General features: G+C 37.6%; 1 protein-coding gene across 1 annotated transcript; it reads right to left on the bottom strand.

Moving 5' to 3' along the window:
• Window positions 1–277: 277 nt before the first annotated feature.
• Window positions 278–5,285, bottom strand: LOC134006639 (chloride intracellular channel protein 4). The gene is made up of 5 exons (XM_062445581.1): window positions 5,182–5,285; window positions 4,961–5,086; window positions 4,448–4,554; window positions 2,142–2,323; window positions 278–1,978 (listed from the first exon to the last, which is right to left on the bottom strand). The coding sequence occupies exons 1-5, from the start codon at window positions 5,235–5,237 to the stop codon at window positions 1,817–1,819; spliced, it is 633 nt and encodes a 210-aa protein (XP_062301565.1). The 5' UTR covers window positions 5,238–5,285; the 3' UTR covers window positions 278–1,816.
• Window positions 5,286–16,412: the final 11,127 nt, after the last annotated feature.

Here is a 16,412-nt window from a genome sequence, read left to right as displayed (position 1 = left end):
AAATAATATTAAACCTAAAAAATACATTGCCTGTCTTCTGAAACCATAATTAAGGATAAATAATCCAAGTTATGATTGAAATATTATTATAAAGCCTCTAATTTGGTATAAAGACTGTGAAACTGTATTATATCAACTAGTCCTTCATGGCACCAAATGATAGCAATAAAGGAAGAAACACTGTTACATGATTTGGATTATAACCTGATTGTACACCAACTTCCCTTCAGAATCATTTTCCTGTGAAATAAACTAAGGATGACACATACTGTAATGATAAAATCAGTTTAATAAAGAATCTCCCCAGAGAGGATGTAAGGCTGGTGTTAGGGTTGGTTATGTTCAGATAACACTTCTTCACTTCTGATGATTCACAAAAAACATACAAAACCACATCTCAACAACAATTAAACAAGTGATTTTTTTGAAGTTTAAATGACGATTTAGCTCATTTTTTAACTAATAAAGGTAATTCATATATGACATGAATGCAACTTTCTGTTGTCCTGGAAATGGTGGATACTACAACAGACGGACTATAAACCCAAGTAGACAAGATGAGGGTAACGAGGTGACTTTGGATAAATGACACAGTGATGGTCTTTTTTGAACTACAAAATGTCTCTAACACTAGATAAACCAACCAGCACCAAGACCTGTCCACACTCAGCCTCAGTCAGTAGCATCAGATACAAAAGAATTGCATCAATAGTATCAATATAAAGAGTACACATGTTTATAAAATGTACACATAGAAAAAGCTCTGAGCCTTGACATTATACACTTTTGACTATATAACTATTTGATCATTAACATCAAGACAGAAGTCATCAGATCATGTTTTTAATACTAGACTTCAGAGTGAGGATCATAACACAATGAACACTTTCTCCAAATAAATGTAAAGGTGTTATATTCAGTTATGTCTTTAGGTTTTGACTGGCATTTTCCACAAAGCAACATGTGTTACTTTAGGCTTCAAGGAAAATTCCAAATGTAATAAAATGCAGCTAGCAGACCCTCTAAAGCTCACTAATTAATACATTAGATCTTGTTTTTTAATCCAAGCTCAAAAAGAAATATGCTGGAAGAATTTCTTGGCTGGGTTAGTGACTTCCAGGCATGACTGATCCAGGCCTGCTCTTTCCTGCTGCTTCTACTTCTTATGCTAAGCTTAAGTAATCCGCCTCCAGCTCTGGCTCTGCATGAGGGTGGTATCAATCTTCTCATCTAAAGCTAGTCAAGGAAGTAAAAGAGTACAGTTCCCAAAAATATGAAATCATTCTTTTATGCCAATTATTGAGGGGCCATAACTGATAATACGTTGTGACTGATGCTCTCTATAACAGAAATGTGTCACAAAAAAAATCAATAAAGTTAGATCTCAGCCTTATTTATATTTTAATGGCTATGGGTCAGGTGGTAATTGTTATACTTAAAAAAAAAAAAAAAAAACATTAGGTAAAAACTGATACAGTAGTACTGGTAGGTAATGTTTGTTATATGTGTTGTGTTACTGGTCCGGCCATTGTCTGAAAAAATGAAAAATGAATTCTGCAAGCAAACCTCTAATTTCTGTTAATATCATCATTATTTGTTATATGATTAGTATAAAGATACAACAGATCACTGTGCAGTCCAACCTGTGAACGCACACACACACACACACACACACACACACACACACACACACACACACACACACACACACACACACACACACACACACACACACACACTGTAGAGATATATAGAGTTAACAGATGTTTTAGTATCAGTTTTAGTTTAGTTTCGTACAGTGTGTACGTTCTTCTCCTTATTTGATTCGTTTTGCAACATCCAGATAGGCAAACTCGATCTCCCTCTCAGCTGGGCAGGTGCTGGTGAACTCGTCCCTCTCGTAGGCGCAGTTTAAATACCGCCAAACCCCTGTCATCTCTGCTGGGATCTGAAACCCACGGTATTTCTTTGCCACAACCTGGAAAGAGAAAAATATGAGTAGGGGTGAGTTGGCACGAGTTTGGAGCATTGGTTGTGCTCCTATGTACAAAATCCACATAAAATCTCTCTTCAATGTGGAGAAAATGAAAACCTTACAGATCATTCTTTTTCCTACAATATGAAAATAGAGCTCAAAGAACCTTCAGGATGTGTAGTTTAGGCAGCAGGTTGCAGTCAGCCAGACTGAGCTCAGGCCCATCTAGGAAGCTCCTGGTGGACTCAGGCAGGTCTCCTTCAGCATCAGCATCGATCTCATCAGATAGTTGAGTCCTCAGGAATTCATCGAGACGCCTGAGAGACTTCAGCAAGGCTTTCTCTAAGGCTGCACACACAAATGAAACACAAATGAAGTCTGCTTGATCAGATAATAAAGTAGCTTCCTGAGGGAGACTAATGGGACAAAGAAGAGTAACGTGGCCTTAAAAAATCTCAATCACTAAAAATCACCCTACTCATTTATGTGTATATATAGACTTATTAATGTTTTAATAAAAGGCTTATCTCATCTTAATTTTACAGTTTTCTAAATATCATTCTGGTGCCAGCTGCTGCAGCTGAAAGTAGTTATACATTATACAGATGTTGCACATATCCTCATTGTGTTATTAATTAATACAATACAGTTTGGCAGTACTCCAAAAGAATCTTTATTTGTGCAATACTAAGGGAAATTGTGCAATAATGACAGCAGAATGTAGAGTTTCTTGTGTTGTGTGCACTTTTTTAACTTTACCTTATGGCACCAATAAGGATTGCTTTCAATGTTATGTACAATGACAATAAAGCCTATTCTATTCTATTCTATTCTATTCTATTCTATTCCATTCCATTCCATTCCATTCTATTCTATTCTATTCTATTCTATTCTATTCTATTCTATTCTATTCCCTTCCATTCCATTCCATTCTATTCTATTCCATTCTATTCTATTCTATTCTATTCTATTCTATTCTATTCTATTCCATTCCATTCTATTATATTCCATTCCATTCCATTCCATTCCATTCTATTTTATTCTATTCTATTCTATTCCCTTCCATTCCATTCCATTCCATTCCATTCCATTCCATTCTATTCTATTCTATTCCATTCCATTCCATTCCATTCCATTCCATTCTATTCTATTCCATTCCATTCCATTCCATTCCATTCCATTCCATTCCATTCTATTCTATTCCATTCCATTCTATTCTATTCTATTCCATTCCATTCCATTCCATTCCATTCCATTCCATTCTATTCCATTCCATTCTATTCTATTCTATTCTATTCTATTCTATTCCATTCCATTCCATTCTATTCTATTCTATTCTATTCTATTCTATTCTATTCTATTCCATTTTATTCCATTGTATTCTATTCTATTCTATTCTATTCTATTCTATTATATTCCATTCCATTCCATTCCATTCCATTCCATTCTATTTTATTCTATTCTATTCTATTCCCTTCCATTCCATTCCATTCCATTCCATTCCATTCTATTCTATTCTATTCCATTCTATTATATTCCATTCCATTCCATTCCATTCTATTTTATTCTATTCTATTCTATTCCCTTCCATTCCATTCCATTCCATTCCATTCCATTCTATTCTATTCCATTCCATTCCATTCCATTCCATTCTATTCTATTCTATTCCATTCCATTCCATTCCATTCCATTCCATTCCATTCTATTCTATTCCATTCCATTCCATTCCATTCTATTCTATTCCATTCCATTCTATTCTATTCTATTCCATTCCATTCTATTCTATTCTATTCCATTCCATTCCATTCCATTCTATTCTATTCTATTCCATTCCATTCCATTCCATTCCATTCCATTCTATTCTATTCCATTCCATTCCATTCCATTCTATTCTATTCCATTCCATTCTATTCTATTCTATTCCATTCCATTCCATTCCATTCCATTCCATTCTATTATATTCCATTCCATTCCATTCTATTCTTTTCCATTCCATTCCATTCCATTCTATTCTATTTTATTCTATTATATTCTATTCTATTCCATTTTATTCCATTTTATTCTATTCTATTCTATTCCATTCTATTCTATTATATTCTATTCTATTCTATTATATTCTATTATATTCTATTCTATTAGCCAAATAGTCAAGTCTATTCAGATTTTTGCCTTTAAGTCTCAAGTAAGTGGAGTCTTACAACAGAGTCAGAGTCAAGTCACAAGTCCTTATTTTTGTGTCTTCAATCTAAATCAAGTCTTCATCCAAGCTATTAAACGTTAAAGCTGTGATAACTTTTTGGCTGCTTACAGGACCAGGGCTCTGTAGAGCTGAGGGGAACTGTGGGTTTATCCATGCAATAAATACCCATTACAATACAGTCAAATGATTGATTTTTTTTAACATAAAAATATTTATATGTGCAGCTTTGAAAAAACTCTGGGTTAAGTGAATTGAAGGTGTCTCTCTCTTACCATCATTGGTGTCTTTTCTTGGGTTCTTGATGTAAGCTGAGAACTTGGCGAAGACATCGATGCCAGCTGTGTTGGCCTCACGATGTTTTGGAGCCAATTTTGGGTAACTGGTGTTAAAAGACACATGGTCAGTGGAGTAAACCTGCATATTGATTTATTTTCTCCAAATGATGCTCATAAATTTTGATATTCAACCGTTAATGTGAAATACAATGTGAAATGAATTCTTTCTACAGAGCCACTGATGGATCATCATTATTAATCATTTATTCAATCACATGCTACACATACTGTTTGATATCTGGATATTCGTCCTATCAGCCACTACCTTTATGATGAGAGGCTCTCATCCATCTTTGCTAACTAATGCCCCCAACCCTAATTATTATGGGATAAAACAATACAACTTGATCATACCCCTTTAAAAAAACCTTCAATTTATTTGTGTAAGCTTGATTGATAAATAAAATCTACTCTGGCCAGCGATAAGCCAGTAAATGTGTGTTTGTGTACCGTGGTGGGGTCAGTTTCTCCTCCAGGAACTCCTCTATCTTGTTGACGTCGACCTTGACCTCACCGTTAAAGGTCACAAAAGGGGGGTTGGTTCCTGGAGCGAGGTCCTGCAGGTCAGCAGGCTTCCTGACAGCATAAACACAAACATTTACACAATCACAAAGGCTGTACTGTAGCTTCACACAGGTGAATATGAATGTGTGAGTTTCACAGAGTGTTACCGCTTGAGGTCGACGGTGGTGACATTGAAGACGACTCCTTTAAGTAACAGGATCATGAAGAGCCTCTGAGAGAATGGACAGTTACCAATGCTCTCCCCATCACTTCCTGCCTACACACACATCCATGCATGCACATAAAAACAGACACACACAAACAGAGGAATGAGAGAATGATTATGATCAACTTTGTGTCAGTGCTAAAATGAGCTACAAAGAATAAGTCATTCATAATTCACGTAGTAATATATTTATAGGATTTAATCTGTATATAAACCTAAAAGCAAAGACCTGCAAGTCCATTCATTCTCATATTAGATCCCATCAGCCATCAGTGAGGATCCATCAGTGCTCAAAACAACACTTTTACTATTGGAATGAATTGATCAAATAAAGGGAGAAAAACTGTGAACACAATGTGCATTAAGGATAAAGATTGTTTTTCATATAAATCCCAGTTTTACATCCCATTCTAGCATGGCCAGTGACACCAGTTTGATTATTTTAACAACTGATGAAATGATGATGTGTAATCACTAACTCTGCAGTTCTATCAGATCTATACTGCTTTTTAACCGCTTTTAGCCGATTATTTTGTTTTTAGGTCTTAACAGTATGGTACTAATCAGTGGTAAGTTAATATAGAAAATAGAGTAAGTGAAAGATGCAACATAATTTGAATATTTGAATGGTAGGGTTCATTATAACCATTAAAACCAACCAACCAATCAACACTGACTCAGCTACAAAAAAATCATTTTGAAATATTTTTGAAATATTTTAGAATGTTTGTATTGTCTGGGCCACTTTTGGAAAAAGTCATAACATTTCAGACTTAAATAATTTCATTATAGGGTGTTTTCATTGCTTTCAAAGGTCAAAAATAAGTAAAAATGGGTCAAATCTGACCTGAACAGTATGTAAGCGTTAAAAGCAGAAACTACCACAGTCTGAGGTTGAAGCCAGTGTCTGTCTGTATGTATGAATGTATTTATGTTTGTCCCACACATATCATACATACATGTGTTGTGTTAAAGGGAGTGTTGTGTCGAATTTCGTGCAATTTTGACATGCATTCCATTTGAATACATTTGAATAAACTTTGAATAAACCAGCGATCAGTGAGCTGCTGTGCTTCAGAATGGACACTCTGAGTGTTGAGACAGAAAGCATAGTGCAACAGGTTTAGCATATCAGCAGTGAGTGACTACAAAGGAGGCATTCAGGTACATGGTTGAGTGTAGGTCACCTGCATTTTGGAAGCTCTCAGAGTCCAATACACAATGACTATAGTTACACGTGTAAAACGGAGCAAATACTTCCATGGGTAGTTCAAAACCACTGTGTCTCATATGTTCTGAGAGTATGATGATTGTGAAGTATCACTACAGACAAAGCACAAATCTTTGGAGCAAACATACCCACTCTAATCTGAACTGAAGACACAGGAAATAGGAACGATTGAAGAGCCCAATATGCCGTTCTGAACGGGTGCATTGTGATTGGATACTGCACTACTGGTAAATAATCCTAAATAAAATTGTGCTTTAAAAATAAAATAAAAACCTGGGCACTGGTTGGTTTCTGATAACCTGGTGCACCAGATCCTTTGTTACACAGAACCATGTGTGAAGTCATCCGTGGAACTTTTTGAAGAAGGGCAGGCACTTTCACAAAATAGTTGACAGGTGATTGGATGACCCACATATCTATGTCTTACCTTGGGAGGCAGCTGGATTTGCAAGTTTACGAGATCATGACATTGGTCAAGTGCGCAACTTGAAGCCTGACATGATAGGATGTCATGATGTTGTGATCTCGCAAATCCTCCTGCAATGCAAGGTAAGGCTTCTGGGGCTCTGTTCAGCTATTAAAGCTGCCATATCCATAATCTGGTGTGTGTACTGTACTTAATGGGACCTTGGTGTTGACCGGGCACATACACACATCACAGAGGGAAAATAACCATATGTTAAACATAAGCTGCCAAAGAGAGAAAAAAAACATGACTGTGACAATAATAACAGATTTTCAGAAATGTACCACATATCTTACCTTGACAAACAACTCAATGGTAGGGAAGCCTAATTTTTTAACTACAGTGTCATACCAGGACATTATGAACCATCCAGTTCAGCATTCCAAATGAGCTGAAAGTTTGATGGGACGTTCACCAGGGTCCTTTAAAAACACTTAAAAGACAGTCTCTTACTCCAATAGAGACTGTTCGAGAAAACAAAAAAAAAAGACCCAGAAATGATGTTTTCAACTCAGAATAAAGGTATTATAATCCAGAATTAGTTCATCCATATTTCCCAATAAAGCCATGACAACCAGCAACTAACAACCAGTCTGTCTGTGAGTCTGTCCATCTGCCTGCTCCCTGGACTGGTTGACAATTTTTTTCCTGCTTTCTCTGGTATGTCAGTGTTTCCTTCACACACAATCCCTCTTTGTCAGAATGAGTAATAAACACAGTCTCAATGAAGATGTTTGTGTGTGTATTAATAAGACTGTGAGGAGAGGAAATCAGTTAACACAGTCACATTATGGAGATAAAATAACATCTAGGGATAAAAGACTAAGCATTACATTTCAGGAGAAGATGTTTAAAGGTTAAGACATGGGTTGTGGTTCTATAGTGGTTACAATTATAGACAGTAAATAGGTAAAATACCAATATATAGGCTGTTATTTTTTTTCCATCTATATCATAATACACTGTACATTTACGTCAAAACAGGGATTTCTTTTCTTGAGCATCCCCAATGTGATGACTGTGGGTCATGATCTCTCTCTCGGATGTTCCTTTTAAAATCATCTAATAAACATCGTTATCTTACTTGAGGTCAGTTTTTTGTGTGAATTTCAGAGGCACAGAACAGTGTTGCATTTCCTTCATATCTCAGAGGAGTGTGGGTGGTAATGGAATCTCTGTTTCATTACAAACACACACACACAGACACACAATGTATCCACTGTGAGTGTGTGTCACAGCAGTGATGGAAAGGTCTACTTTCACCCCCGCAGCAGCTAAGAAATCTCTCTTGTTTTCTCTCTTTTATTCGTGTTGATTTCGTGCGACGTGGATTTTTTTGCAGTCTGATTTGTTATTACACATGAAGCTGTTACTAGTTTTAAATTTAACCCAGATCAACTTGTCATAAGACAACATCTCCCAAGAAAGTGTAGATGGAGGTGCTCCATTAGTACACACTGACACCTGTTAATTAATTGACTCTTTTCCTCTTTGTGTGGTTCACATGTTTGAGTTTTTGACACAAGCCTGAAATATTAACGTAGTGTGCAAATAGCTGCAAAACCATGCCACATTATAGTTGGCCCCTTCTCTCAAAGTAGCATTAAGTATAAATGTCAACAAGGAGACCAAATTGAATGACTGAAATACAGTATATTGTTGGTGCATGCACTCAAGAACAACACATTCAAGCATTTTCTGATCTGATACCTCAATCGACAGAACATTATTTGTCTGTGCCTTTTAACAGTGTTACAGTTTTAAAATGTTGTAAAGTGAAAGTGAAAGTGAAAATGACAATAACTTTATGGAGCTTTGGGGTTTATTGTATAACCATTAGAGCCATCAGTCTTCACTGCTACATCATAAAAAGAAATCCTTATAACTACTATCTTATTAAAACTATTAACTATTCATTTCACTAAAACACATGTCAATAGATACGGAGATAATTTGACCCAGAACAGCTTCAATGGACAAACATTTGTAGCACCTATAAAAATAACTTTTTTTAAAATATTTTCATTTTTGTGCATTTTGGGCCACTTTAGGAAAACTCATCAAATTTCAGAGTAACGGAACATTTGGGGTGTTTTTAAAAATGGGTCGAATTTGACCCGAACAGTATGTAAGTGTTAAGATGTGACAATGCTATGGTTAAGGTTCAATTGGGTTAAGACAGCTAAACTTAAATGATGAGAAATTAAGTTAAAATGACTAATCTGTTAAAGATCCCCTTCAGACATGTTTTAAGATCTTTTTTTCCCCAAAAAAGTTCAATTACTTTGTTAAACTTCTCTGAACAGCCCAGTCTCAGCACACATGTACTGGAGACTTTAGGTTTCCACATCGTGTGTTGCATACTCAACCATGACTGGATCTAAAATATGATTGTGATGTCATAAATCATGCTCACTGATACAAGCATTAAATTGTGAAGAGCACAGAGAAACATTCCCCCTTCAGCAGATGAATGTGAAAACAAATTGTACATACATCATTCTGCACAGTGAAGCTCAAACCTTCAAGTAAAGTAACTATAAGCAAAACACACTTTTTTCAAAGAGGGGGTCTTTAAAGTTAGTCATGGTTACAATGATACCCTTGTTAAGGGATTATCGTGGTCCACAATAGGACCTGTATATGAAAATAGAAGTAAAATAAACATATGCAAAATCCAAGAGTAGAAACAGTAGGTCCATAAAAATGTCAATACTTGTTGTACATCAATTTAGTCCACAGAAAGGGGGGCCAAGAAGTGGGTGAGGCTAAATGAGGGTAAGTAGAGCGGACAGCTCAGGTCAACAGATCAGTAGTGACCGCTGCAGTCACAGAGACATATCTCAGCTGTCACATCTGCTGTACATATTAAAAAAGCGAGTCAGCATTCATCACTCAAACCTTGGTCATTGTTGAGCTTGATACCTAGCTGTTAAACATAATGTACATGAAGTATTGAGTGTGAGGATGTGTTATTTCCAGCATCACTGCACCCAGAGCTCTAAGCACCAAACAGCTAATCAGCTTACAGAGTGAGAATGTAGAGATTAACCCTGCATGCTACTGGCAACAGCATAGCACTGCTACGCTATTCATTAATGCCTGAGTTTAGATCCTTCAACGCAAGACAATGACACAAAGTACCCATACCATATTTATGAGTCAAAATGAAAGTTAACCTTCTGTTGGTGTGTTGTGACCATGTCATTTTGAAAGAACTACTTTCAAGACATTTGATGACTGACTGATCAAATGTTTCAACCCTTCTGTACCTCATGTGCTGTTGGCTACAGCAACTCAGAGGGACGCTTGTACCTTTTTCCATAATATTTCCATCTACTTCGGTCTGTGCTGCCAGCAGTGCCCCTGACAAAGGAAGCCATTGTTTGAATGTGAGCTCCCACAGAGAACAAGCTTGTATGTGAAGCAGCTCTCAGATATTAGTGCATTTTTTCTTGGCGTTAAACCTCTCTGCTGGCCCTTAGCATGCTGCCCTCCTTTATTCTTACCTCGGTGAGGAATGTGCTGCTAAACCAGAAAGAAAAATGTGTGTGTGTGTGTGTGTGTGTGTGTGTGTGTGTGTGTGTGTGTGTGTGTGTGTGTGTGTGTGTGTGTGTGTGTGTGTGTGTGTGTGTGTGTGTGTGTGTGTGTGCATGTCATTATTAAAGTATAAATGCACACCTACAGAGGACGGAAAAATACAAACCAAAAGAAAGAATTATAATCTTCAGAAGGATATATTATAATATAATATAACCAAATGTAATATCCTTCGGATATTGCATTTGGTTATATTATATTGTAACAATGTGTTCCTATTATTTTGTCCACAACCTTTAGAATTCCATGCATGGAGAAGTGTAGGCTACCATGCCTAATGGATTAGGATATCACTGTCTAAATTGGATAAGGTAAGTAGATCAAGATGGGGTTACTCTGTCACTTGCTCCCTCTCTGTATCATGCCAGACACACAGAGACACTTCAGCCTCACCTCACTTCAAATTTATACTATTTTCAGACTCATTTCTGAGGTAATTATGTGAGATTATGTACCAATAAAGACAGCATCTATGCCTAAAACAACTGCATCAGTAGGCAAATGTACTTCACATAACCATTGTGGTGTTAGATTTTATTTTTTAAACTTATGTCCAACCTTACAATAATAATTTTCTTTTTCATAATGTGCTTTTCATAGTACTCACAGGTGCTTTACACAGAGGAAGTAAATACATATTATGTATACAAAAATACACTAAAGGCAAGATAGCACACTAAATGTACACGAGGTAACAGGGACCATTAAATCATCTATTTTTTGTATTTTTTCCAAATTTTCATATTTCCACAAAATAGTAATTATACAAAAATAAGTGTTTCATGTTGTCCTAGATATAGAAAATATCAGCAAAAACAGCCAGTCTTCTTAAACATTAGTTGATAACATCATATCTACATACTGAATATAGTATCTGTGGTGCATTGTATCTGCTAGCTAGTGTGAGTGTCAGGTGGCTTTACACAATACTGTTTATTTAAATGACTGTTGCTGGTAGAATAACTTCTAGCTAAACAATCAATTATATTGTTTATTATTGGTTTTGTTACCCAGCTATTTTGCTACACAATAATAACAAAGCCATAACCGGTATGTTTGCAGATGAAAGGGTAAAGATAATGTATATATGTGTATCTACATATGTGAATGTATGTGTAGTTTGGACAGTTTTTGATGTGGTGATTATGGAAAGCCTGTGTGCTCTGTCATAGAGGTTATTATATATTTGATAGGATTCTTAAGACAAAATATTCACTAAAGCACAGTTCTTCCTAGTTGTACCTTTTCTGTACCTTTACCTTTCCATCAATCAACAACTAAACATTTTAAACCACAAGACAACAAAACCCCTATATTAAAAAAAAAGAATAAATGAAAGATGTATTTAGTTGTGAATAGTTAAATATATATTGCATTGTATTATTTTGTTCTGTTGTAGGGTACAGTGTCTTTGCCAGATAGCCCTATGTGCCACTGCTCTATTTTCCAACATGCCACAGGACAGCCAGCCTGGGCTTATGACCACACCACCCGAGCCAAAATGGCTTGGCTCAACAGCTGCCTAAATCCAGCATATGTGTTTGCTAGAGTCACACCAGTCTCATGATTAATTATGTTTTAAAATTAGTCCAAGTGCACTAGTCCAGGGCTGTTCAAGCCTGCTAATTGGAACACTTTGATTCTTAGCACAAATTGTCACAAGTCCACGTCGCTCAAAAACCTGACGTTAAGACAGCCATATATGCAGCCTGCTCACATTTGGGCTTCCAGTGCAGAGCATGCAAGTGGTCTGAGACTCAGCTGCAGTTGGCCTAACTCAGCTGTCCCTATGGCCAGATGTGTCTCTGGGTCTGGTACCCAATGATATAATACAAGTACATGAGGATCTGACATGAAGCCCATTCAAGAGTTTTAGTCTATGTCAGTGTTCAAATCTGTATCAGTTAGCAGGACTTCAGAGCAAAAGTAACAATGTGTTGAAAAAAACATTCTGTGGACTGCTTTGCTCCAAGAATGATTAAGTTGATTAAAATAAACCAGGAAGTCCAGATTGAGGGCCATGCACACCAGCAGTGTCTCAACACACCTCATTTCAGGTTGAAGCGTGGCACCTCGTCATCATACACCATTGTTTCTATTTCCAAGAATTGGTGCACGTCAGCTCTCTAGAAAATCAGCTCCCGGGATCAGCACATTCTGGCTTTTGTTACCTTGACTACCGCTTCAGTTTGTATGACGTATGTGCTATGGAGCTGATTGAGGTTTAATGCTTATTGTTGGCCCTTAGGACAAAGCACACATAAGAGTGCTTTTTTAACTTTTGTATGTGTTTGTCTTTTAATTTGTTGCACTTCTGGATTTGAAGTGTATTTCACTTAATGTTTGTACTTGCATTCTTGTATGTTCTTTGTCCTTAGGACCCCCTGAACTTATCAGATATCAAAACACTGTGCAACAGTTTATAATACTCTTTTGTTGTTCATTATGCATAAACCAACAATATGATTATGCTATCCACGATCAAAGTAAACTACTAGAAATGTGGGTGATTGGCCCATGCAGTGAATTGCAAAAGATGCAGTAGATAGGTTCAATATATTTGCCAAATGACAAATTTTTGTGGCCAACTTGAAATGAATAAGGAAGCTCTGGTCTTTTAATCTGGGCAGGTTTAACACAGTCTTAAAGTATACTAACTAGATAATTCATTTTCTACTTAGTATGGTATGGTTTTTAATTGCAATGTTGTGTCTTGAGTTCAGTTCTCCCCTATGACCTCAGTCAATGAATGTAGATACAGTTCCATAAAGTAATTTTAAGTTGCTAGAACCACTAACACTATTATGGTCTGATGCCTCGACCGAAGAACCATGGAGGAATCCTCCTTTCTCAATGTACATGAGGTTTTATTGACTCAGGTTGGACATACAGAATGTGCACCATACATGCGTAGGAAAGGTTGTATGTATATGTTCCATTACCTTAACATAAAGTGAGACATCATAGTCCTGGTCCTGGTCTGTTGTGCTGTTCCTGCGATAAGGAGGCACAGGGCTCCCCACCCTCCTATGGGAAATCAGTTTCACCTCCTGTCTCCTCTCCTCTTTCATCTCCTGGTGGGGGATGTATGAATGGCCATCCTCCAGCAGCACCACTCGCTTTTTCTTTACCTGCTCAGTCCTCTTTTTGGGCTGGGAGTCATCTTTGATCACTGACTTCAGCTCTTTTATCCAGTCCTCCTTCCTTGGCGGACTTTTCTCTTGTGTTAGTGGTTCTGTCTTCAACGATTCCTTTCTCCCCCTCTCAGATTCCCAGATGTCTTTTTTCACTGGCTTCAGGTCTTTCCTCCAGTCTTTAATTTCTGGAGCACTCTCTTGCTCTGGTTGATGTTTTTTAATCCAGTCAGTATCTTTTCTCCTGGCCGGCAGCACTCTTGCTGTCCCCCATCCTTCCTTCCTAAATGGCTCGGGACTTATGATCCCATTCTCCATCGCTTTCTTCAGTCCTTTAACTTTTCCATGTATATCCAGTTCCTCTAGGTTTTCACCTTTTGATTTCTTGTCCTTATCATCCTTCTGCTTCTCTTTATTCTCTTTGTCTAGTTCAGCCTTCTCTCCTTCCCGCTCTTGATGCACTCCGTCTTTTGTCTTGCCTATGGTATCTTCAGAAGGCTTAAGTTCTCTACTCTGACTCTTCTCTGTCTCTTCAATCTCATCATCTAAAATAGTCACAGGTTCTTCTGCCATCTCTACCTCTCCCTCCATTGCTTCATCTTCTTCTCCTACTCCTTTCTCATCCTCTACATGGGCTGGCTCTCTTAGCTGTTTCCACAAGGTATCTCCCCAATCTGTCCCTGCTTCTTTGAGGAGCTGCAAAGGATGTTCTTGCTCTGTTGTGGACTCAATCTCCTCTAATTTTACCTCTCTTGGCTGGTTCACGACAACTTCACCCTCTTCCTCCAATTCAAGGGCCTCCTCTACCTGGTCTAAATCCACATCTTGCTGTGTTTCTAAAGGTATATCCTCCACAGACTGAAGTACTGGTTCTGGAGGAGCTACCTTAGCCTGGCTTTGAAGCTGACCAATCTTGTCTTCCTGCACTTCCAGATCATCTCTTCCTCCATCTTCTTCCTCGACTGTTAACTCACTAACAACATTATCACCTGTATTTCCCTTCTCTTCTAAACTCTGCTCTCCTCCATCCATCGTTGTTAGCTTCTCATCAGTGTGTTTCATTTCATCTTGATTGTCATTGCTTGATTGGCTGGTCTCATTGGCCACCGCCACAACTGTAGCCATTGCATCAAAAGGTATGATACTGTCACTGACAGTTGAGGTTTGGCAAAGATCATCTTCAATTTTGACTTGTTCATTTACCTCCATGGTAACAGAGGTAACATCTATCATTGAATCCTCAGATATTTCTGTTACCTCATCATTGGTTGGCAATGTAACAACCGCCACAACTGTAGCCATTGCATCAAAAGGTATGATACTGTCACTGACAGTTGAGGTTTGGCAAAGATCATCTTCAATTTTGACTTGTTCATTTACCTCCATGGTAACAGAGGTAACATCTATCATTGAATCCTCAGATATTTCTGTTACCTCATCATTGGTTGGCAATGTAACAACTTCTGTTTTGTCTGTGTCATCAGAAGACAACTCTGTACCTTCTTCAGACTTTTGTGCATCAGCTCCTGAGTTCTGAGAACCCCGGACAGTCTCTTGATCTTCTGTGGTAGATACTATGTGGTGTTCTTTTAATCCCTGATCACCCTCTTCAGTCTTCTCCTCCCCTACCTCTATTTCTGCACTTTCTTTCACACATTCTAGATTATTTTCTTCTTTGTCACTGTATTCTCCATGTTTTCCATCACTGTGTAATATCTGCTGGCTATCTTCTTCTACTTCTACCAATGCTGAAAAGCAAGACGGATTTTCAATTACTGTGTTTGTGTCTTCTGACCTTTCCACCCCTTCACTTGTACCCTCTTTCTCAATCTGTTCATCTGTCTTTTCAGGCTCTTCATCCCCAACTTCTTCACATTCCTCTCCATTTTCCTCCATTTGTTCACCTCCTTCCTCACCCTCTGTTATTGCTTCATTTGGTAACGGGGCCATATCAATAATCTTCACTTCCTCCTTTTCACCCTGCTCTCCACTTTCTCCTTCAGCTTGCACCTCTCTTGCTTCACCCATCATCAAAACATCTTCCCCTACCTCTTCTGCTAGTTCCACATCCTCATCTTCTTCTTCGTCCTCATCCTCTCTTCGACTCTGAGTGTCCAAGTCTGAACTAAAAGCTACTGGGTTGTGGACAATGGTGCCATTTGACATTTCTGAGTTTGGGCAGGATTCTGACTGAGCCATTGATTAAATGTATTGAAATGATCAGACACTTACTCAAGATGAATTGGTGACCAAGTTTTCAGGATCAGTGTGCAGTTCTATAAGATATCAAGTTTTCAAATTGAGCCCACTATTCCAGAAAAGGTTGAATAGGGAATTAGGAAGTACCTAGGATTAATATTGCAGAATGTTCCAATTTCCAGATTAGGTCCAAAAAGGAATCTCGGAGTGTTTTTGAGGACACCAAGGATTGTAGATTGTAGAATAAAGAGTAGAATAAATCCAATTCCCCAGACAATATTCCAAAGTCGGTCACAAGGTATAGGAATAGATAAGAATACAACTCTAGAATTCCAAAATGCTATGTGAAGGCTGTGATTTTCAGATTAGTCCAGCTTTCCAGGTAGGGTCCGAGATGGAGCTGAAAATGTTCAAAGGCTCCAGTTTGTGAAATGCCTGTAGGATTCCAAGGAACTTCCAAATATCCAGGAAAAATAAAGAAAATCTGGATTTGGAGATTGCAATTCCAAAATAAATAAGACAATATATATATATTTCACAAG

Source organism: Scomber scombrus, chromosome 24 (assembly GCF_963691925.1).
Source record: "Scomber scombrus chromosome 24, fScoSco1.1, whole genome shotgun sequence".
NCBI lineage: Eukaryota > Metazoa > Chordata > Actinopteri > Scombriformes > Scombridae > Scomber > Scomber scombrus.
The sequence above is the reverse complement of the archived record's forward strand: the minus strand, read 5'-3'. Positions and strand labels throughout refer to the sequence as shown.

What these genes read in the sequence shown, in the direction of transcription:
- LOC134006639 (XM_062445581.1), bottom strand. Translation starts at nt 5,237, where the DNA reads ATGATCCTGTTACTTAAAGGAGTCGTCTTCAATGTCACCACCGTCGAC. An exon ending in GAGAAACTGACCCCACCACG is followed by an intron (nt 4,555 to 4,960) that starts GTACACAAACAC and finishes TTTTAACACCAG; the next exon opens with TTACCCAAAATTGGCTCCAA. An exon ending in AAGAAAAGACACCAATGATG is followed by an intron (nt 2,324 to 4,447) that starts GTAAGAGAGAGA and finishes TTGTGTGTGCAG; the next exon opens with CCTTAGAGAAAGCCTTGCTG.